This window comes from Ranitomeya variabilis, chromosome 7, assembly GCF_051348905.1.
Source record: "Ranitomeya variabilis isolate aRanVar5 chromosome 7, aRanVar5.hap1, whole genome shotgun sequence".
Classification (NCBI taxonomy): domain Eukaryota; kingdom Metazoa; phylum Chordata; class Amphibia; order Anura; family Dendrobatidae; genus Ranitomeya; species Ranitomeya variabilis.
The window spans coordinates 106,876,597-106,901,257 of record NC_135238.1 but is presented as its reverse complement, the minus strand read 5'-3'; the positions used below and the strand labels follow the sequence as shown (position 1 = coordinate 106,901,257).

The 24,661-nt window shown below is 44.2% G+C and overlaps 1 protein-coding gene and 1 pseudogene across 3 annotated transcripts in view; one reads left to right on the top strand and one right to left on the bottom strand.

The window, feature by feature from the left end:
- STAT1 (signal transducer and activator of transcription 1) overlaps positions 1 to 24,661 on the bottom strand; it is a 2,295,457-nt gene that overhangs the window by 1,993,675 nt on the left and 277,121 nt on the right. For all 3 annotated transcript variants that reach the window (XM_077275645.1, XM_077275646.1, XM_077275644.1), the window contains exon 5: positions 20,523 to 20,612. In XM_077275645.1, the coding sequence (XP_077131760.1) occupies positions 20,523 to 20,612 (90 nt within the window). The remainder of the gene's footprint in view (positions 1 to 20,522; positions 20,613 to 24,661) is intronic.
- On the top strand, positions 2,620 to 2,738 carry LOC143786399 (5S ribosomal RNA; annotated as a pseudogene).

The window sequence follows — 24,661 nt, the reverse complement described above, 5'->3', positions numbered from 1 at the left end:
CTTTATCATCATACCACAAAAAGTGGAATAACAAGCAATCAAAAAGACGGATGTAAATAAAAATGGTACCTCTGAAAACATCATCTTGTCCCACAAAAAATAAGCCCCCATAGAGCTCCTTCAGCGGAAAAATAAAAAAAGTTAAAGCTCTCAGAATAAAGTGAAGCAAAATAATTATTTTTTATATAAAATAGTTTTTATTGAATAAAAGCACCAAAACATAAAAAAAAAAAAAATTACCGTATTTTCCGGCGTATAAGACGACTTTTTAACCCCTAAAAACTGTCCCAAAAGTCGGGGGTCGTCTTATACGCCGGGTACGGCGTGTGCAGGAAGCGATCCTGGATGTTCCCAGGGTCTGAAGGAGAGGAAACTCTCCTTCAGGCCCAGGGATCCATATTCATGTAAAAAATAAAGAATTAAAATAAAAAATATGGATATACTCACCCCTCCAAGAAGACTGGCTGTCACCGCTGCAAGCGTCTGCCTCCTTTCCTAAGAATTGCAGAGCGTGAAAGACCTTCGATGATGTCACGGTCAGGTGACCGGTCACATGAGCGGTCACGGACCAATCACAGGGCCGTGACGTCATCGAAGGTCCTCTGCAATTCTTAGGAACGGAGGCAGACGCTTGCAGCGGTGACAGCCAGGCTTCTCGGAGGGGTGAGTATATCCATATTTTTTATTTTTATTCTTTATTTTTCACATGAATATGGATCCAAGGGCCTGAAGGAGAGTCTCCTCTCCTTCAGACCCTGGGAACCACACGCCGTATAAGATGACTGGGCGTATAAGATGACCCCCGTCTTATACAGCATGCATATCCCAAATTCCATATTTTATATGGAAAAGTTGGGGGTCGTCTTATACGCCCAGTCGTCTTATACACCAGAAAATACGGTATATAAAGGAGGTATCGCTGTAATCGAATAAAACAGCATTATCAATTTTAACACACGTGGAACAGTATAAACGCCCCTCTAAAAAGAAATTCCTTATTTGCTGGCTTTTGCTCATTCTGCCTCCCAAAAATGGGAATAAAAAGCAACCAAAAAATGTCTGAAAATGGTACCAATAAAAACGTCAACTCGACCCGCAAAAAACAAGACCTCAACATGACTCTGTGGGCCAAAATATGGTGATGCACAAACTATTTTTCTGTGTGATAGCAGCCAAACATAAAAACCCACTATAAGGCCTCTTTCACATGTCCAGATATTTCCGGTACCGGAGAGGTCAGTATCCGTGTGTGTAATACTTGAGGCACAAGTGTGGCATGCGTGTGCTACATCAGTACCATAAGGATGGGTAACAGGGAAGAAGCGTTACAGTAAGGGCTGTTCGCTGGCGCTGGGTAATGAACACGGCTCTCATCATTCACCCCTGCTCTGCCGGCGATCGGAACAAGCAGTGGAGAATCATTCTCCCCTGCTTATGCCCATCACCAGCAGAACAGGGGAGAATGATGAGAGTCGTGTTCAGCACCCAGGGAACAGTGCTTACTGTACGCTTCTTCCCTGGTGCCGATGCGTGTCACATGGATGAGATCCATGTGTGTTATGCACGTGTGCTGGATGTTTTGTGGCCCATGTGGACATAAAAAAATAGACATGTCAGTGTGTTTTGCCCACGGACACACAGTCCATGGAAACATACTGACATGTTCTCCATTCCTCCAGAGTCTCTCTGCATGGCTACCCAATGGTATACAATTCTCTGACACACCCATGGTATCAATATGATCACTGCACCCCTAGATAAATTCATTGAGAGGTGTAATTCATAAAATCTGGTCACTTATGGGGGGTTCTGCTGTTTTGGCACCTCATGGCCTCTCCAAGTGGGTCATGGCACCTGAAACCATAACTGGAAAGCCCTGCGGAATATGTTAGCGCTATATAAAAATAAAGATTATTTATTTATTTAATTTATTAACAAAATCTGGCGGTCCTTCCCTTCTGTGCTCTGCCATGTGCCCAAACAGTGGTTTACCCCCACATATGGGGTACGAGCGTACTCAGGACAAATTGCACAATAAGTCTTGGGGTCCAATTTCTTCTGTTACCCTTGAGAAAATAAAAAATTGGGGGCGAAAAGACCATTTTTGTGAAAACAATATGATTTTTTTTTATTTTTACGGCTCTACATTATAAACTTCTGTGAAGCACTTGGGGATTAAAAGTGCTCACCACACATCTAGATAAGTTCCTTGGGGGGTCTAGTTTCCAAAATAGGGTCACTTGTAGGGGGTTTCCACTGTTTAGGCACATAAGGGGCTCTTCAAATGCAACATGACGCTTGCAGACCATTCCATCAAAGTCTGCATTCCAAAACGTCACCACTTCCCTTCTGAGCCCTTAACATGTGCCCATACAGTAGTTTTCTCCCACATATGGGGCATCAGCATACTCAGGACAATTTGGACAACAACTTTTGGGGTCCAATTTCTCCTGTTACCCTTGGGAAATAGAAAATTGGGGACTAAAAGACCTCAAAGACCTCGCCCTGTCCTGGATTGCCTCATACCTATCCAACCGCACATTTAGCGTTTCCCACTCCCACACTACCTCCTCATCCCGCTCTCTCTGTTGGAGTCCCTCAAGGCTCTGTCCTAGTCTTGTCAATGGCCATTCTAAGCTGAATGTGCCTGCCCTCGTCAGATCGCAAACGCTAAGCAGCTTGAGGCTGGGCAAGTACCAGCATGGGAGACTGGCTGGGAATCCCCGATACCGTTGACTCTGTCCTAGGACCCCTACTTTTTTCCATCTATACCCTTGGCCTAGGACAACTCAAAGTCCCATGGCTTCCGGTACCACCTGTATGCAGACGACACTCAGATCTACCTCTCTGGCCCAGATGTCACCTCCCTGCTGTCCAGAATCCCGAAGTGTCTGTCAGCCATATCCTCCTCTTTCACCTCTCGCTTCCTAAAACTCAATGTAGACAAAACCGAATTCATCATCTTTCCCCCACCTCACGTATCCCCCTTACCCAATCTATCTATTATGGTAAACGGCATCACGCTCTCTCCCGCTCCTGAAATCCGCTGCCTCGGGGTAACTCTTGACTCTACCCTGTCCTTCAAACCTCACGTCCAAGCTCTTGCCACCTCCTGCCGCCTCCAACTCAAAAATATTGCCAGAATCCGTTCCTTCCTCAGCCCACAATCTACCAAAACTCTTGTACATGCTCTCATCATCTCCCGCCTCGATTACTGCAACATCCTCCTCTGTGGCCTCCCCGCTAACTCTGTTGCACCACTCCAGTCTGTCCTCAACTCTGCTGCCCGCCAAATCCACCTCTCTCCTCGCTAGTCCCCTGCTTCTCCCCTCTGCAAATCCCTCCACTGGCTCCCAATCCCCCAACGAATCCAGTTCAAACTACTAACACTGATCTACAAAGCCATCCACAACCTGTCCCCTCCCTATATCTCTGAACTAATCTCCCAATATCTTCCCTCACGTAATCTTCGTTCATCCCAAGACCTCCTACTCTCCTCCACACGTATTCGTTCCTCACACAATCGCCTCCAAGATTTCTCCCGAATATCCCCCATCCTCTGGAATTCCATGCCTCAACACGTCCGATTATCCACCACCCTCGGATCCTTCAGACGGAACCTGAAAACCCATCTCTTCAGGAAAGCCTACAATAACCGAGCCGCCGCCTCACCACCGCCAGAGCAGCTGCCGCCTCACCCCTACCTTCTGTCTCTTCCCCACTATCCCATAGAATGTAAGTCCGCAAGGACAGGGTCCTCTCCCCTCTGTACCAGTGTGTCACTGTAAACCTGTTTACTGTAAATTATATCTATAACCCTGTATGTAACCCCTTTCTCATGTACAGCACCATGGAATTAATGGTGCTATATAAATAAATAATAATAATAATAATAATAATAATAATAATAATAATAATAATAAAGTTTGTGGAAAAAATATGATTTTTTTAATTTTACAGCTCTACGTTATAAACTTCTGTGAAGCCCTTGGGGGTTCAAAGTGCTCACCACACATCTAGATAAGTTCCTTGGGGGTCTAGTTTCCAAAATGGTATCATTTGTGGGGGTTTCCACTGTTTAGGCACATCTCCAAATGCGACATGGCGTATGATCTCATCTTCAGACAATTTTGCATTGAAAAGTCAAACGGCGCTCCTTCCCTTCCGAGCTCTATCATGCGCCCAAACAGTGGCTTACCCCCAAATATGGGGTATCAGCGTACTCAGGACAAATTGCACAATAACTTTTGGCGTCCAATTTCTCCTTTTACCCTTGGGAAAATAAAAACATTTGGATCTGAAATAATTTTTTTGTGAAAAAAAGTTAAATGTTTTTTAAAAAAAAAAACATTCCAAAAATTCCTGTGAAGCATCAGAAGGGTTAATAAACTTCTTGAATGTGATTTTGAGAACCTTGAGGGGTGCAGGTTTTAGAATGGTGTCACTTTTGGGTATTTTCTATCATAAAGACCCCTCAACTTGACTTCAACTGTGATGTGGTCCCTAACTAAAAAAAAATAGTGTTGTAACAATAAGAAATCACTGTTTAACTTTTAACCCTTATAACTTACTAACAAAAAAAAATTGGGGTTCTAAAATTGTGCTGATGTAAAGTAGACATGTGGGAAATGTTACTTATAAAGTATTTTGTATGACATATCTGTGTGATTTAAGGGCATTAACATTCAAATTTGGAAAATTGCAAAACTTTCAAAATTTTCACCAAATTTCTGTTTTTTTCACACAAAAAAAAAAAAAAAAAAAAAATTTTACCACTATCATGAAGCAATTTGTCAAGAGAAAACAATGTCAGAATCACCAGGATCCATAGAAGCGTTCCAGAGTTATTACCTCATAAAGGGACAGTAGTCAGAATTGTAAAAATTGGCCTGGTCATTAACATGCAAACCACCCCTGCGAATAACGGGGTTAAATCATAACGACAACCGAAAACAACCAAATTACCCCAATCAAAAGTTTCCATACCCTGGTGATTTTGGCCTGATAACATGCACAGAAGTTGACACAAATGGGTTTGACTGGCTACTAAAGGTAACATCCTCACCTGTTACATAGTTACATAGTTATTAAGGTTGAAGGAAGACTGTAAGTCCATCTAGTTCAACCCATAAGTGACCTGTTTGCTTGTAATCAGTGTGTGTGCATAAAAGCTGAGGGAGTTTCTGGGATCCAGACAGGCTCTTGCATCTTTCATCCAGCCACTGATGTTTCTGGATTGTAAGTCATGGGGAAAGCAAAAGAATTGTCAATGGATCTACGGAAAAAGGTAGTTGAACTGTATAAAACCGGAAAAGGATATGAAAAGATATGAAAAGGAATTGATAATGTCAGTCAGCAGCGTTCAAATTGTGATTAACAAATGGAAAATCAGGGGCTCTGTATAAACAAAACCACGGTCAGGTAAACCAACAAAAAATTCATCCACAACTGCCAGGAAAATTGTTCAGGATGCAAAGAAAAACTCAGCTGAAATACTGAACTCTCTGAAAACTAGCGGTGTGGCTGTTTCACGATGCACAATAAGGAGGCACTTGAAAAAAAATGGGTTGCATGGTCAAGTCGCCAGAAGAAAGCCAATACTGAAGAAATGCCACAAAATATCTTGCATACAATGCGCAAAACAGCACAGAGACAAGCCTCAAAACTTCTAGAACAAGGTAATTTGGAATGAGGAGACCAAAATTGTACTTTTTGGCCACAACCAAAAACGATCATTTGGAGAAAGGTCAACAAGGCCTATGAAGAAAGAACACATTTGTAAAGCATAGAGGTGCATTGTGATGTTTTGGGGATGTGTGAGCTACAAAGGCACAGGAAACTTGATCAAAGTTGAAGGAAAGATGAATGCAGCACGTTATCAGCAAATACTGGAGGCAAATTTGCAATCATCAGTCCGGAAGCTGTGCATGGGACGTACTTAGACGTTCCAACATGTCAACTATCCAAAAAACAAGGCCAAGTCGACCTGTCATTGGCTACAGCAGAACAAAGACAAGGTTCTGGAGTGGCCATCTCAGTCTCCTGACCTCAATATCGTTGAGCCACTCTGGGAGATCTCAAACGCACAGTTCAAGCTAGACAGCCCGGGAATTTGCAGGAGATGAAGACTTTTTGCCAAGAAGAGTGGCCTGCTTTACCATCTCAGAAAATAAAGAACCTCCTCCACAACTATCACAAAAGACTTCAATCTGTCATTGATGTTAGAGGGGGCACTATACGGTATTAAGAAATGGGGTATGTAAAATTTTGATCAGGGTCATTTGTATGTTTTGGGATGTCATTATGATTTAAAAAGTGAAAACACAGTACTTTGACAATAAATGGCTTCACCCAACTACTATCCATTAGTGGAGAAAAGGTTTTGGTGTTATCAGTCATATTCTCTGAAAAAAGGCGAAGAAAGCAAAAATTCTGCTGGTGTATGTAAACATTTGAGCACAACCATATGTTCCAAAATGTCCATGTGCAGACCCAAAAAACAACATCAGGCCACCAGATACATGCTTAAAGAGACTGTGAGAAGGGCAACACAACAAAAAAAATTATAATAGAATATACAGAAATTGCGATTAAAAATTTGACCATTGCACAATGTACAAAGGTTTCCAAAAATTACCCAGAGAAGGCATTATCATACACGCTGAAAGATATTGTGGTGGGGACCTCATAATACATTTTGCAGTTATTACAAAAGATCTCTTACCCAAGGGGTCTCTCTCAAACCAGCGAAAAGATGCCGTGATGGGGACATCACAATATACATAGCAGTTAATACAAGAGGTAGAGACAGAGAGTACAAGTTTCACCATTGCATAATGTTCAAAGATTTAAAAAAGTACAAAACAATACCCACGTGGGGTATACAAAGATGAACACTAAGTACTTGTTGCATAAGTAGGAGGAGGAGGAATTGATTTCCTGAACAAAATCTTTTTGGATGGTAACAGATGAACGTTAAGACAACTTACCAAAAAAAAAAAAAAAATTGCCCTGCATTTACATAATGTTGCTGTCATCCGTACGGCTTACAAATTCGGAGGAAAGCAACTCCTTGTTCAATTTTAGAAGAGTCAGCCTGTCTGCATTTTCCAATGACAGCTGAGTGTCCTATTCCCTATGATTGCACCTGCTGAACTAAAAACCCACTCAGACAACACTCTCGGGGCAGGGCAATGCAGCACCTCCAAGGCGTACAAGGAGAGGTCGGGACAAGTGTGCAGCTTGGGCATCTAATAGTTAAAGGGCACTGTAGAATCAGGAATGACACTGATATGGTCACTTAAGTAGTCCTTAACCATTTTGGTCAACTTCTCCCTCCTCGTTATAGTTACACCCACACATAGCCCTTGCTGATGGAACGGTCTCATGAAAATGGTCGTTAGTGGACATCCCCCCTTCCCGAGTTGCACCTGGTGCTTTTGGCCCTAAACCTAGAAACCTTGTGGGCGAAAAGAGCCACCAGAGTTGTCTGAGGGTAAACTTTTGAACAAGTCTTCCACTACAGCCCTCTGGCATGCATGCACTGAAAAGGGCACGTCTGCCTCCAACATTAGAGAAGCAAATTTCTCCTTGTACCATGGGTCAAGAAATGAGCACAGACAGTATTTCATGTTGGACAAAATGTGCTTCACGCGAGGGTCTAGGGAAAGGCATCTGGACACAAACTCTGCTATGTGTGTCAGACTGCAAAGAGTCAAACATTCAGTGTCCTCACCAGGAAGAACACAACCCTCTTCTGCTCCTCACACCGCATAGCCTCCTCCATTCCGACCATCCATGCTGGATAGACATGAAGCTGGGATTGGGAGTCGCCTCTGTAGCACAGAGCAGAAAATCCTGTTCCTCCTCATCACTCAATGTGGCCTGAGAATACTGTGTGAGGCTGGGCTGTGTGGTATCAGCCACTGCACAATCTTGCTTCATAGCCTCCTGCTCTGCATTCAAAGCTTCCTCTTTCAGATTCTGCAGGGAACATTTTAACAGACAGAGCAGTGGGATGGTTACGCTCATAATAGCGTCATCAGCGCTCACCATCTTGGTGCAGTACTCAACGTTTTAAAAAACCTCACATAGGTCAGCGATCCACACCCACTCGGCAGTTGTTATGTGTGGGGGCTGAGGGTTACTCTGACGGGAATTGAGAAGCTGGAATTCAGAGACTGCTCTCTGCTGCTCACTAAGCCTTGCTAACATATGGAAGGTCGAATTCCAGCATGTGGGAAAGTCACAAATCAGTCAGTAATGAGGCAAATTAAAGCGCTGCTGCAGCGAAGCTAGACCGGCGAAAGCCAGAGAAGACTTTCAGAAATGTGCGGTGACACAGCGTACCTTGGCAAGTAGGTCAGACAAATCAGGGTATGATTTTAAAAACCGCTGTACAACCAAGTTCAGCACGTGGGCCATGCATGGAACGTGTACCAGCTTGCAGAGCTTTAAAGCCGCCACCAAGTTACGCCCATTATCGCACACAGCCAGACCTGGTTGGAGGTTCAGCGGGGAGAGTCACTGATCGGTCTGTTCTTTTATCCCTTTCAACAGCTCAGCTGCGTTGTGAGCATTATCACCTAAACAGATGAGCTTCAGCAGAGCGTGCTGCTGCTTTGCCAAGCAGTGCTGCAGATTTCCCAGCTGGGGAGTGATGGGGAGGCTAGTTTCGCTGCGGATGAGGAGAGACAGGAAATGAAATACGAGGAGACTGAAACCCTGATGGAAGTTGGGCCCGCTATTTTTGGTGTGGGCAAGATGTATGATGTCCCAGCCTTTGACTCTGTCCCAGACTCCACCGGGTTAACCTAGTGTGTGGTCAGGGAAATTAATTGTCCTTGCACACAAGAACTTGTCTACATGTCTGTGGATAGGTGGACCTTCCCTGTGACTGCACTGGCCAGAGCACGGCTGATATTGTGTAACACGTGCTTATGTAAAACGGGGACGGCACACCGGGAAAAATACTGTCAACTGGGAACAGAGTACCTTGGGGCTGCCATGGCCAAGAGGTCGCGGAAAGACTCAGTTCTCACGCCGAAACGGCAACATTTCCAGGGCTAGAGTATTTGTAAGTACTCAGAGATTTAGTTTTCAGCGCCGCAGCTGAATGATTTACATCTGTTAGCCATCTTGATTACATGTGGGCATTTCCTAGCAACCAGGCAACCCCCACATGTACTTATGCTGGCTAGCAGCTGTAAATCATCCAGCTGCGGCGCTGAAAACTAAATCTCTGAGTACTTACAAATACTCAGAGGACACCCGAGCGTGCTCGGGAAATCTTGAGTAGCGAGTATATTCGCTCATCACTAATTTTAACTCCTTAATCCCTGGAGATTTTTTCGGCTTTGCGTTTTCGTTTTTCGCTCCCCTCCTTCCCAGAGCCATAACTTTTTTATTTTTCTGTCAATACGACCATGTGAGTGCTTATTTTTTGCGGGACAAGTTGTACTTTTGAACGACACCATTTGCTTTACCATGTCGTGTACTATTAAACAATTCTAAGTGCGGTGAAATTGCAAAAAAAATGCAATCACACACTTGTTTTTGTTTGGCTTTTTTGCTAGGTTCAATAAATGCTAACGCTGACAATAATGATTATCCAGGTCATTAAGAGTTCATAGACACCAAACATGTCTAGGTTATTTTTTATCTTACTGGTGAAAAAAATCCAAACTTTGAAAAAAAAAAAAAAATGTGAGCAATTTTCCGATACACGTAGCGTCTCCATTTTTCTGGATCTCGGGTCGGGTGGGGGATTATTTTTTGCGTGCCAAGCTGATGCTTTTAATTATACCATTTTGGTGCAGATATGTTCTTTTGGTCGCCTGTTATTGCATTTTAATGCAATGTTACGGCGACCAAAAAAACGTAATTCTGGCGTTTTAACCCCTTCCCGACCTTTGACGCAGTGTATGCGTCATGAAAACCTGTGCCAATCCGACCTGTGACGCAGCATATGCGTCAGGGCCGGATCGCGTCCCTGCAGGCCGGGTGAAAGGGTTAACTCCAATTTCACCCGACATGCAGGGACAGGGGGAGTGGTACTACAGCCCAGGGTGGGGTGGCTTCGCCCCCCCGTGGCTACGATCGCTCTGATTGGCTGTTGAAAGTGAAACAGCCAATCAGAGCAATCTGTAATAATTCACCTATGAAAATTGGTGAAATATTACAATCCAGCCATGGCCGATGCTGCAATAGCATCGGCCATGGCTGGAGACCCCGATTTGGCCCCCCCACCGACTGGCGGCGGCAATCTGCAGCCGCCGTCAGTGTTCCCTACCCCTCCGTCCTGTTCTAAACGCCTTCCTCTCACCTACGCCCCTCCCCCGTCCGATCGCACCCCCCCCATACTTACCTAGTCCCGGTGTCCTCGGTCTTCTCGCATGGGCGCCGCCATCTTGGAAAATGGCGGGTGCATGCGCAGTGCGCCCGCCAAATCTGCCGGCCGGTAGATTCGTTCCCTGTACATTTTGATCGCTGTGATAGGTTCTATCACAGCGATCAAAATAAAAAAAATAGTAAATAAACCCCCCACTTTATCACCCCCATAGGTAGGGACAGTAATAAAATACAGAAATTATATTTATTTTTGTTTTTCCATTAGGGTTAGGGGTAGGGTTAGGGTTAGGGGTAGGGTTGCACTTAGGGTTGCACTTAGGGTTAGGGTTGCACTTAGGGTTAGGGTTGCACTTAGGGTTAGGGTTGCACTTAGGGTTAGGGTTGCACTTAGGGTTGCACTTAGGGTTAGGGTTGCACTTAGGGTTAGGGTTAGAATTAGAGCTAGAATTAGGGTTAGGGTTGCACTTAAGGTTGCACTTAGGGTTAGGGTTGCACTTAGGGATAGGGTTGCACTTAGGGTTGCACTTAGGGCTAGGGTTGCACTTAGGGCTAGGGTTAGAATTAGGGTTAGAATTAGGGTTGCAATTAGGGCTAGGGTTGGAATTAGGGTTAGAATTAGGCTATGTGCACACTGTGCGGATTTGGCTGCGGATCCGCAGCGGATTGGTCGCTGCGGATTGGTAGCAGTTTTCCATCACGTTTACAGTACCACGTAAACCTATGGAAAACCAAATCCGCTGTGCCCATGGTGCGGAAAATACAGTGCGGAAACGCTGCGTTGTATTTTCTGCAGCATGTCAATTCTTTGTGCGGATTCCGCAGCGTTTTACACCTGCTCCATAATAGGAATCCGCAGGTGAAATCCACACAAAAAACACTGGAAATCCACGGTAAATCCGTAGGTAAAGCGCAGTGCGTTTTACCTGCAGATTTTTCAAAAACTGTGCCGAAAAATCCGCACACAAATCCGCAACGTGGGCACATAGCCTTAGGGTTAGGGTTGGAATTAGGGTTAAGACTAGGGTAAGGGGTGTGTTGGGGTTAGGGTTGGGATTAGGGTTGGAGTTAGAATTGAGGGGTTTCCACTGTTTAGGCATATCAGGGTGTCTCCAAACGCGACATGGCGCCACCATTGATTCCAGCCAATCTTGCATTGAAAAAGTCAAATGGTGCTATCTCCCTTCCGAGCCCGGACGTGTGCCCAAACAGTGGTTTACCCTCACATATGGGGTACCAGCGTACTCAGGAGAAACTGGACAACAACTTTTGGGGTCCAATTTCTCCTGTAACTCTTGGGAAAATAAAAAATTGTGGGCTAAAAAATTATTTTTGAGGAAAGAAAAATGATTTTTTTATTTTCACGGCTCTGCGTTATAAACTTCTGTGAAGCACTTGGGGGTTCAAAGTGCTCACCACACATCTAGATAAGTTCCTTGGGGGGTCTAGTTTCCAAAGGGTCACTTGTGGGGGGTTTCTACTGATTAGGCACATCAGGGGCTCTGCAAACGCAACGTGACGCCTGCAGAGCATTCCATCAAAGTCTGCATTTCAAAACGTCACTTCCGAGCCCCGGCATGTGCCCAAACAGTGGTTTACCCCCACATATGGGGTATCAGCGTACTCAGGAGAAACTGCACAACAACTTTTGGGGTCAAATTTCTCCTGTTACCCTTGGGAAAATAAAAAATTGCGGGCTAAAAAATAATTTTTGAGAAAAGAAAAATTATTTTTTATTTTCATGGCTCTGCGTTATAAACTTCTGTGAAGCACTTGGGGGTTCAAAGTGCTCACCACACATCTAGATTAGTTCCTTGGGAGGTCTAGTTTCCAAAATGGGGTCACTTGTGGGGGAGCTCCAATGTTTAAGCACACAGGGGCTCTCCAAACGCGACATGGTGTCCGCTAATGATTGGAGCTTATTTTCCATTCAAAAAGCCAAATGGCGCGCCTTCCCTTCCGAGCCCTGCCGTGCGCCCAAACAGTGGTTTACCCCCACATATGAGGTATCAGCATACTCAGGACAAATTGGACAACAACTTTCGTGGTCCAGTTTCTCCTTTTACGCTTGGGAAAATAACAAAATTGTTGCTAAAAGATCATTTTTGTGACTAAAAAGTTAAATGTTCATTTTTTCCTTCCATGTTGCTTCTGCTGCTGTGAAACACCTGAAGGGTCAATAAACTTCTTGAATGTGGTTTTGAGCACCTTGAGGGGTACAGTTTTTAGAATGGTGTCACTTTTGGGTATTTTCAGCCATATAAAACCCTCAAACTGACTTCAAATGTGAGGTGGTCCCTAAAAAAAATGGTTTTGTAAATTTTGTTGTAAAAATGAGAAATCACTGGTCACATTTTAACCATTATAACATCCTAGCAAAAAAAAATGTTGTTTCCAAAATTGTGCTGATGTAAAGTAGACATGTGGGAAATGTTATTTATTAACTATTTTGTGTCACAACTCCCTGGTTTAACAGGATAAAAATTCAAATTGTGAAAATTGCGAAATTTTCAAAATTTTCGCCAAATTTCCGGTTATTTTCACAAATAAACGCAGAAATTATCGACCTAAACTTACTACTAACATGAAGCCCAATATGTCACGAAAAAACAGTCTCAGAATCGCTAGGATCCGTTGACGCGTTGCTGAGTTATTACCTCATAAAGGGACACTGGTCAGAATTGCAAAAAATGGCCAGGTCATAAAGGTCAAAATAGGCTGGGTCATGAAGGGGTTAATTTTTTTTTCCTCACTACGCCGTTTAGCAATCAGGTTAGTTCTTTTTTTTGTTGATAGATCAGGCGATTCTGAAAGTGGCAATACCAAATATGTGTATGTTTGGTTTCTTTTTATTGTTTTATTTTGAATAGGGCGAAAGGGGGGTGATTTAAACTTTTATATTTTTTTATTTTTTTCATGTTTTTTTAAAACTTTTTATTTTTGCCATGCTTCAATAGCCCCCATGGGAGGCTAGAAACTGGCATAGCCCGATTCGCTCAGCTACATAGGAGCGATGCTCAGATAGCTCCTATGTAGTAGAATTACAGCATTGCTATGAGCGTCGACCACAGGGTGGAGCTCAGAGCAATATGGCATCAACAACCATTGAGGTCTTTAGCAGACCTCTGGTTGTCATGCCGATGCACTGCTGACTCCCGATCACTGACGGGAGTCAGCAGTGCGCATATTCCAGCCCGATGGCTGGAAGAGCTTGTTAAATGTCGCTGTCAGTTTGACAGCGGCATTTAACAAGTCTATAGGAACGAGCGGATCACGATTCTGCCCGCGCCTAGTGCGGGCACATGTCAGCTGTTGAAAACAGCTGACATGTCGCGACTTTGAGGTGGGCTTACTGCCAAAGCCCACCACAAAGCGGGGATACTGACGTCGGACGTACTATTCCGTCCGACGTCAGAAAGGGGTTAAGAATTGAACGAAGAATATTATTTAGCAATTAAATTTTAAAATGGATATTACTATATGCTGCCAGCGAGGAATATTATTTTGCGATAAAAAAAAAAAAATATAGGCTGTTACACAGCAATATTACGTAGCTCTCAAAAAAAATTGTTTTATATATGCTGGTACTACTGTTATTTCCCTCTACAAATAGCAGATTTTTAGATTTTGGTAGTGGATGAAACCCTCCTTATTTCACCTTAATCTCAGTCTGTTCATAATACTACTATAGAACACAGTGGAAAATTGCATAAATCTGCAGCATGTACGGTACTTACAATGATGAGAACACCCAGATGGCTGCCTTTCATTCTCCCTCTAATTAAATCTCTCCCTACTGAAATCTCCACCTAACAAACAAGGACGGTAATCTCTTCACAATCTTCAGCTCTTAAAATAGCTTTTTGGAATAAACAACGCTCACTATAAGGCCGGGATCACACTTTGCGAGTGCAATGCGAGAAACTCGTGCGAGTCTCTTGCATCAATACCCGGCACTGCCGCCGGCACTCGGGACCGGAGCATTCGGCTGCATGTATTTCTATGCAGCTTAATGCTCTGTTCCCAAGAGCCAGCGGTATTGATGCGAGATTCTCACATTGCACTCCCTACCCTGAAACTACGCTTTCCCGAAGCGGTTTCCAGCTGCAATGTGCGCAAGATGGCGCCAGCAGCCTTTAAATAGTCCCTATGATGATGGAAGGCCAGCCAATCACAGTAATGCCACACCAAAGATGGCGCCGTAATTATTGTGATTGACAAGCCAACTGTCACGATCCATTTTGGATTCGTGGCAGCTCTGGTTCCACTCAGTTTAAACTTTTTTTTCCTTTTGGACCATCAGGGGTTAATGTCAGTTTCTTTCCCCTGCTGACAATCTGATGTTACTGCAGTGCTGCTGGGTCAGCTGATGCAGGTGTTGACCACTCCCACAATCCTTTAAAATGTCACCTGATGAATCAGCTGACTGTTGGTGATACAGTTCCTTTCTTGGGACCAGCCTAACAGGAGCAGTGCTCTGCGTCAGCCACGTCTGGTGTTTGGAGTCCAGTTGCTGTTGTTATCTGCTGTGTGGAGCTTAGGTGGTATTTCCTGAAGAAGGGGTTGCAAAAAACCTTGAAACGTGTAAAATAAACCACTGTCGAACTTTAATAACTTTTTGGAATCTCATAATTTGGGCAGCGCGGACAAAATCCACTTATTCCTTTGCAGAGTTCTGTTTCATGCAGTCAGTGACCGACTTGTGGATCTGCGGCAGCCCTTATGTACACATGCTTTGAATACCTAATAACAGGTGAGCAGTTTTTTGTCAAACCGCTTACTCTAATTGTGGAATAAGACCCTATTTTGTGCTTGTGTCTCCCTCTCTCCTTACAATCCTGGAAGAAAATGGCGGACGAATGCACAGTGCGCCCACCAAGATTTGTCGGTCGGTACCCGGCAACAATAGATTTTTCCTATTGGTTCATTTTGATCACTGTGATAGACCCTATAACAGTGATCAAAATAAAAAAAATAGTAAATCAAACCCCCACTTTGTCACTCCATTAGTTAGGTAAAAGTAATAAAAAAAAATATTTTTTCTATTCTTTGCAGTTACGGTTAGGGATGGGGATAGAGCTAGAGTTAGGGATGGGGTTAGGGCTGCATTAGGGTTGAAGATAGAATTGGGGGGTTTCCACAGTTTAGGTACATCAGGGGGTCTCCAAACGCGACATGGCGCCTGCCATTGATTCCAGCCAGTTCAAAAAGTCAAACGGTGCTCCCTCCCTTCTGATCTCTGCCAAGCGCCCAAACAGTGGCTTTCCCCCACATACGGGGTATCCGCGTACTCTGGAGAAATTGCACAACAAATTTTCTCCCATTACTCGTGTGAAAATAAAAAAAAGTTTAGGTCTAATGTTAATTTTTGGTGAAAAAAGTAAAAAGCGTAGTTACTCACCGATAACGGTGTTTCTCAGAGCCCATGACAGCACCACCAGAGAGGGGATCCGCCCTTCAGGATAAAAGGGCGGTACCTCTCCCCTGCATCAGTTTTTTTTTACAGAGCATCGGAGGTCCTCCAGGTTAGTCACAACAAAAAATATACAACTTTATCAAATTGCTTAACAAGTGAACACCGTGTCTATATAGAAAAAACACATTTCATACAAAAGAATGTGCTCATCGCACACGTGATGAGGGGGGGGAATAAGCAGGTGCTGTCATGGGCTCTGAGAAACACCGTTATCGGTGAGTAACTATGCTTTTCTCAGTCCCCCATGACAGCACCACCAGAGAGAATTGCAGAGATTGTTGCTTAGGGAGGGACCACAGCCTGCAGAACCCTTCTTCCGAAGGTTAAGTCAGAGGAAGAGGCTAGGTCTAAGCGGTAGTGTCTAAAAAAGGTTGAAGGTGATGACCAGGTGGCCGCCTTACAAATTTGATCTAATGGTACCTCCGACCTTTCGGCACAGGAGGTTGCCATAGCTCTTGTAGAGTGGGCCTTCAGACCCTCTGGAACGGCGTTCCCTGTGGACGAGTACGCCAAGGCTATCGCATCTGTTATCCAACGTGCTATAGTGCCTTTAGAGGCTCTGAGTCCTCTCCTGGGTCCCTGGAAGCAGATAAAAAGAGACCCTTCCTTCCTATGCTGCTGAGTGGAATTTAGATACTGAACTAGACATCTTCTCACATCTAATGTGTGGAACTTTTCTTCTTTCTTATTCCTAGGGTCTGGACAGAAGGAAGGAAGGATTATTTCCTGAGACCCATGGAATGTGGACGCTACTTTTGGTAGATAGGCATGGTCGGTTTTTAGTACAACCTCATCATCCAGGATTTGTGTAAAGGGAGGGTTTGCAGACAGGGCTTGGAGATCACTTAATCTGCGGGCCGATGTTAGGGCTATCAGGAGGGCAGTTTTAAATGATATAATCTTCAGGGGTATTGATTCTATAGGCTCAAACGGGAATTCTGTTAAAGCTGACAAGACTAGATTCAAATCCCAGGTTGGTAGTCTATGTATAGTTACTGGTTTAGACCTTGCGGCTGCATTGCTGAGGAAGCACTTCTCTTTTTTTTTTTTTTTCCTTTCCTTCTGCGCATGCGTGCGCTGTCAGGGACCCGGAAATGATGCTTTGTGGTTCCGGGGCCATCTTGGTGCACCTCATGCACTCACTTCGCCCGCCCCGAACCGGAAGTTGTTTTACCATTTCCGGTGCGGCGTCCATCTTGCCAGGCACTCCTCGTGCGCACCAGGTCCTGGAAGCCCCTATCTCTTATCCGGAGTGGTGGCTGCGCTTCCCCCCCGCTCACGCTCCAGACCCATAGGTCCTAGCCGTGGCGGCTTCAGACACCGCACCAGCCGTGGCAGGGGCATCCCCGCTTCCACATTGCTTTAGTTCTCGTGAAGAACCTGAAGGGTTGAATGTGGTTTTACGCACTTTGAGGGGTGCAGTTTTTAGAATGGTGTCACTTTTGGATATTTTCTGTAATATTGACCCCCCCTCCAAAACTCAGTTCCAATGTTATGTGGTCCCTAAAAAAAATGGTTTTGTAAATTCTGTTGGAAAAATGAGAAACCGCTGGTCAACGTTTAACCCTTATAACTTCTTAACAAAAAAAAAAGTTTCCAAAATTGTGCTGATGTAAAGTAGACAGGTGGGAAATGTTATTTAGTAACTATTTTGTATGACACAACTCTATGATTTAAAGGCACACAAATTAAAAGTTTGAAAATTATTACATTTTCTAAAATTTTGCCAAATTTAAGTAAATTTTACCACCAACATGAGATACAATATGTCACAAAAAACAATCTCCGAATCAGTGGAATCCATTCCAGAGCTATAACCTCATAAAGTGACAGTGGTCAAAATTGTAAAAATTGGCCTACTCATTAAGGTCAAAATTGGCTCTGTCACTAAGGGGTTAATCCAGACAGACATACCACAGAAAAACAATAATAAATAACATTTTCTAAATGTCGGCTTTACATCAGCACCATTTGTAAAATGTTGTTTTAGTTTGTTAGTCTTTTGAAAGGTTTAAAAATGTAACATTACTTTTTCATTTTTTCCAGGAATTTTATGAAATTTATTTTTTGAGGGACCTATCCAGGTTTGACGTGACTTTAGGGTCCTATATATTGGATAACCTCCAAAGCTGATACCATTTTGAAAACAGCACCCCTTGACACACTGAAAACTGCGGTCAGGTATTTTATTTACCCTTCAGTTGATTTTCAGGAATTAATGCAATGTGGCATAGCAGGAATTAATAAAATTAATTTTTACCACCTAAATGCCACTAACTTCTGAACAGGTCACTATAGCCGGCAGACTAAGGCAGTTATTTGACTGTGAATTGCCATGGCAAACATTAGGACCACACAATCATGATCTCAGGGTACCGATGGGGTAAAAGAGGGAAAAAACCACACTCTATTAACCAATTATATGATGTAGACACTATTGACAGCAGCATTTAAGGGGTTAAGGAGATATGGGCGGTGCTAACACTGATCGTGGCTGATACAGCAAGTTGTCAGCTATAGTGTTCAGCTGACAGCTGCTGGATTGTCACCTGTAGGGGGAAGCTTTTATCTTAAATCTCAGGTCAGTAAAAAAAAATGATTGGCGGTCATTGAGGGGTTAATGTAGATAAATGTAAAATAATGCACCAGGGATGGAGTAATCCTACTGCTGCATATATCTTAAATGGGAGTGTACTTGGGACTACAGAACAGGAGAAGGACTTCGGTATTCCGGTTCAAGAAAGCTGAGAAGCAGTACTCAATGTTAAGCAGCAGCAAAAGCAAACAAGATTTTAGGGTGTATAAAAAGAAAGCTAAAATCCTGTGATCTCAATGTATTGATATCCATCTATAAATCACTGGTGAGGCCACATCTAGAATATGGGATCCAGTGTGGGGATCCACATTTTAAAAAGGATATTCAGAAATTGGAGTCAGTGCAAAGATGGGCAATCAGATTATTACAAGGGATGGAAGGCCTCTCAATTGATGAAAGGTTGGAAAAGTTGGGCTTGTTTAGCTTAGAAAAAAGATGCCTCAGCGGGGATCTCCTTTACATGTATAAATACATGTGTGGTCAGTACAAAGGAGTGGCACATGACTTGTTCTTTCCAAGGACCGCGCTGAGGATCAGGGGTCACTCATTACGGGCGGAAGAAAGGCGATTCCGGCAGCTAAATTACGAAAGGGTTCTTTACAGTTAGAGCAGTCAGACTGTGGCATGCCCTACTACAGGAGATAGTCATGGCAGAAACTATAACAGCTTTTAAAAAGAGGGCTGGACGATTTCCTCAATACACATTACAATGAACCCGCATTTAGTGACAAAAAAAAATTATAAGTGGTGGAGAAAGGTTGACCTTGATGGACCTACCGCATATACTCGAGTATAAGCCGACCCCCTAATTTTGCCACAAAAAACTGGGAAAACTTATTGACTTGAGTATAAGCCTAGGGTGGGAAATGCAGCAGCTACTGGTAAATTTCAAAAATAAAAATAGATACCAATAAAAGTAAAATTAATTGAGACATCAGTAGGTTAAGTGTTTTTGAATATCCATATTGCATCAGGAGCCCCATATAATGCTCCATACAGTTCATGATGGGCCCCATAAGATGCTCCATATTAAAATATACCGCATATAATGCTGCACAAAGGTTAATAATGGCCCCATAAGATGCTCCATAGAAACATTTGCCCCATACAATGCTGCATAAAGGTTGATGGCCCCATAAGATGCTCCACACATTATGGCCCCATAAGATTCTCCACACATTATGGCCCCATGAGATGCTCCATACATTATGGCTTCATGAGATGCTGCACACATTATGCCCCATAAGATTCTCCACACATTATGGCCCCATGAGACGCTCCATACATTATGGCTTCATGAGATGCTCCACACATTATGCCCCATACGATGCTCCACACATTAGGGGCCCCATGAGATGCTCCACACATTATGCCCCATAAGATGCTCCTCATATATGTCCCATAAGATGCTCCATACATTTGCCCCATTTGCTGTTGCTGCGATTAAAATAAAAAAATCACATACTCACCTCTCTTCGCTCAGGCCCCCGGCACGTGCGATAGTCACCTTCCACCGCTGTGCGCTGCTCTGTCTTCCATCCTCTGCACTGACTGTTCAGGCAGAGGGCGGCGCGCTCACTAATCACGTCATCGCGCCCTCTGACCTGAACAGTAAGTGCACAGGATGGAAGACAGAGCAGCGCGCAGCGGTGGAACGAGGAAGGTGACTATCGCACAATTCTCACCTTCCCTGATATATTCACCTGCTCCCGGCGCAGTCCTTGGCAGCGTCTCACTGTCAGATGGTCTCCGGGAGCATCTTCCTGTGTTCAGCGGTCACGTACCACTCATTACAGTAATGAATATGAGTGCATATTCATTACTGTAATGAGCGGTACCACGTGACCGCTGAACACAGGAAGAGCTGCCCGGATCCATCGGACATGCAGGGACCGCGCCAGGAACAGGTGAGTATATCACAGCCGCCGCTCCCCCTCACCCGCCGACCCCACACCGACACTGACTCAAGTATAAGCCGAGAGGGTCACTTTCAGCCCAAAAAAGTGGGCTGAAAATCTCGGCTTATACTCTAGTATATACGGTATGTCTTTTTTCAACCTATGTAACTATGGTATGCAAGTTAAAAAAACAAGTGACACTTACGAGAGCTCGATTCTTAATATCACACACTTTCTTTTCCAATTCTCTGTGCTTGTCAATCACAACAGTAGACTGAGTGCTACCCAACTGACTCTATAAAGACAAAAAAAAAAACATAGTTTAGCTACTCACCAAGGTCACAAACATTTCTCATTGTACTGCACACTATAAAACATTGATTTATCATGGGAAATAATGATATGCTCAGTACACTGTGCATACAAAGTATAGTCACATGATATTGCATCAGTGTCTGAGCTACAAATATTGAAATACAGGTACAAACACAGGATAGGAAGTAAAAATATAATTACTTAATATGGATGCATTTTTCAACACATTTGCACCTGTTTTCATACAGTTACTGTAGATCCATAAATATTTAGTCATGTCAATGACCAAGTTAGCATTGTTTTACTTCTCTAGCATTTTATAGATTAATTAAACACTCCGATCTTTTTTTTTTTTAATTAAATGTGTGAATATGGTGTATAGTGAGTGTATTAGGCTATGTGCACACGATGCCGATTTAGTGCAGATCTGCAGCGTTTTTTTCTGCAGCAGAAACGCTGCAGAACTGCACTGTGATGTACATTTGAGGGTATGTGCACACGTTGAGGATTCTCTGCGGATCCGCAGCCTTTTTTGAGGTGCAGAAACGCTGCAGATCCGCAATTGATTTACAGTACAATGTAAATCAATGAGAAAAAAAAATGCTGTGCACACTTTGCGGAAAATCCGCTGCGGGAACGCTGCGGTTTAAAAGTAGTAGCATGTCACTTCTTTTTTTGTGAATCTGCAGCGTTTTTGTACCCATTCCATTATAGAAAACCGCATGGGTAAAAAACGCAGCAAATCCGCAAGAAAACCGCAGCAAAAACGCACAAAATAACGCTGCGGAACAGCACAAAAAACTGCAGGTGCGTTTTCTGCCAGGAGAGACAGAATCCGCACCAGAAATTCCTAAGCCTAATCCGCAACGTGTACACATAGCCATAATGTTAATCTATGGGAAAAAAAAAAGCTGTGCACATGGTGCAGAAAAATCCGTGCAGAAACGCTGCAGATTTCAAAGAAGTGCATGTCACCACTTTTGTGCATTTCTGCAGCGTTTCTGCACACCTCCATTAATAGAAATCCGCAGTGGTAAAATCTGCACAAAAACTGCACAAAAAATGCATCAAAACCGCGCAAAAAACGCATAAAAAACGCAGCTGCGGATTCTGCCAGGAGATGCAGATTTTGTGCAGAAAATTCTGCACCAATTCTGCATCGTGTGCACACAGCCTTAACCCCTTTTTCACATCAGACGTACTATTCTGTCCATGTGACCAGGGCCAATTTGACCATGGATGGAATTGTACGTCTCAGTGTTCGGCCGCGTTCACGGGGGGGATCACGGCCGAACGCTGCCAGATGTTAGCTGATTCTGACAGCTGATATCTGGCACTTTAACCCCCAAAATGCAGCGTTCGATCGCAGAATTCCGGAAGACGGCGCAGCGGCTGACAGCCCCCTCTGTGTTTGCATCAGAGACCCAGTGGCGTGACGCGGAGTCCCGATGTTGCCATGGTGAACCGATGTCGTCATGACGACATCCGGGTCACCAGAGCTAGGAAACTTGGGGATCATGTGCAGTGCATGATCACCAAGTCTCTCTCTGTCAGTGCAGCGCTGACAGCTTATATAGCATGCTGATTCATCTGCATGCCATAGAAGTGATCAGCCTGCACAAAATGACTGTCCCATAGTGGGACAAAGTAAAAAAGTAAATCTAAACAGTATAAGTACACATATTTGGTATCGCCACGTCCGCAACAACCCGACCTATAAAACTATACCACTAGTTAACCCCTTTAGTGACCACCATAAAAGAAGGCAAAAAACAATGCTTTATCATCATACATCCAAACAAAAAGTGTAATAACACGAGATCAAAAAGACGGATATAAATAAACATGGTACAGCTGAAAACGACATTTTGTCTCGCAAAAGACAAGCCCCTATACAGCTCCATCAGCGGAGAAATAAAAAAGTTATAGCTCTTTGAATAAAAGGATGCAAAATAATTATTTTTTATATAAAATACGTTTTTATTGTATAAAAGCGCCAAAACATAAAAAAATTAAATAATTGACGTATTGCTGTAATCGTCGTAACCAGAAGAATAAAACTGCCTTATCAGTTTTACCACACGCGGAACAGTATAAACGCCCACCCCCAAAAAAGGAATTCATGCATTGCTTGTTTTTGTTCATACTGCCTCCCAAAAATCAGAATAGAAAGCGATCAAAAAGTGTCATGTGCCCGAAAATGGTAAGAATTAAAATGTCAACTCGTCCCACAAAAAATGAGACCTCACATGACTCTGTCGGCCGAAATCTGAAAAAAATGATAGCTCTCAAAATATGTTGATGCAATAACTATTTTGTGCAAAAAAAAAAAAAGTCTTTTAATGTGTGACAGCTAGGGCCGCCATCAGGGCATTACTGCTGTATGGGGCCTGGTGAACAGCAGTACTGAGAGGCGCCCACAGGTCCAGGGCTCCGCTTATGTGCTACTGTTCATCGGGCCCCATCCTGCAGCAAAGTGGTGTGTGCTGCGGCGCACATGTCGGCGCTTGGGCCCGGGAGCTTTCCTGGAGCTGTGCATGGCCGTCTTACCTTGATGGCTGTGCAGCTCATGCTCCCTCCGTCTTTTGTGTACTTCATGTCGGGTGACGGCGCGTACACGATGACATCATCGCGTACGCGCCGTCCAACATGTACCGGACGCAGGAGGCAGAGCCGCGCTGCTGGGGAGGGACTGAGTAAGTATACAAAACTTTTTGGTTTTCTGTACAAAATCAATTAAATGGGTGAGGGGAGGAGGAGGAACTGCAAATGATGACATGGGGGGAAGGAGTATGGGGGACTGCACATGATGTGGGGAGTGGGGTTAAAGGGGGACTACACTTGATATGGGGAGGCGGGTTAAAGGTGGACTGCACATGATGATGAGGGGAGGGGGGTTAAAGTGGGACTGCACATGATGATGTGGGGAGGGGGGTTAAAGGGGGACTGCACATGATGTGGGGAGGGGGGTTAAAAGGGGACTGCACATGATGATGTGGGGAGTGAGGTTAAATGGGCATTTCACACTGATGTGGGGAGGAGGCTAAAGGGGCACTGCACATTATGATGTGGGGGTTAAATGGGGACTGCACATGATGATGTGGGGAGTGAGGTTAAATGGGCATTTCACACAATGATGTGGGGTGGGGGCTAAAGGGGACTGCACATGATGATGTGGGGAGGGGGTTAAAGGGGGACCGCGCATGATGATGTGGGGGTTAAATGGGGACCACACATGATGATGTGGGGACGGGGGTTAAAGGGGGATTGCACATGAGGTGGGGAGGGGGGTTAAAGGGGGACTGCACATGATGATGGGGTTAAAAGGGACTGAACATGATGTGGGGAGGGGAGTTAAAGGGGGACTGCACATGAAGTGGGGGTTAAAAGAAACTGCAAAGGATGACATGGGGGTAAAGGGGACTGCACATGATGATGTGGGGGATTGCACATGATGATGTGGTGAGGGGATTAAAGGGGGACTGCACATGATGATGTGGGGATGAGGTTAAAGGGGGACTGACCATGAAGTGGGGGGTTAAAAGCAACTGCAAAGGATGACATGATGGTAAAGGGGACTTGCACATGATGAAGTGGGGGTAAAGGGGACTGCACATGATGAAGTGGGGGGAGGGGGGCTGCACATGATGAAGTGGGGGGAGGGGGGCTGCACATGATGAAGTGGGGAGGGGACGGACACTGCAAATGAATTGCGAGTGAGGGAAGAGGAACAGCAATTCACTTAAAGATGGGGGAGGGGAGAGCAAATGATAATCGGGAAAGAGCAAATAATAATGAATGTTAAGGGTGGGGGAGTAAATGATGTATTGAATGTGGGGGTAGAGCTGTTGGTAATGAATAGAGGGTGGGAGAGAGAAGACATGATAATGAATTGGGGCGGAAGGGTATTGAAAATATAATGAGTTGGTGAAGCGGGCGGTACATAGTGGGGGGCGTTGAGTATGCAGTGACTGGTAATAAATTGGAGGAAAGAGTACAGGTGCTAATTAATTTATATATTTATTAGGT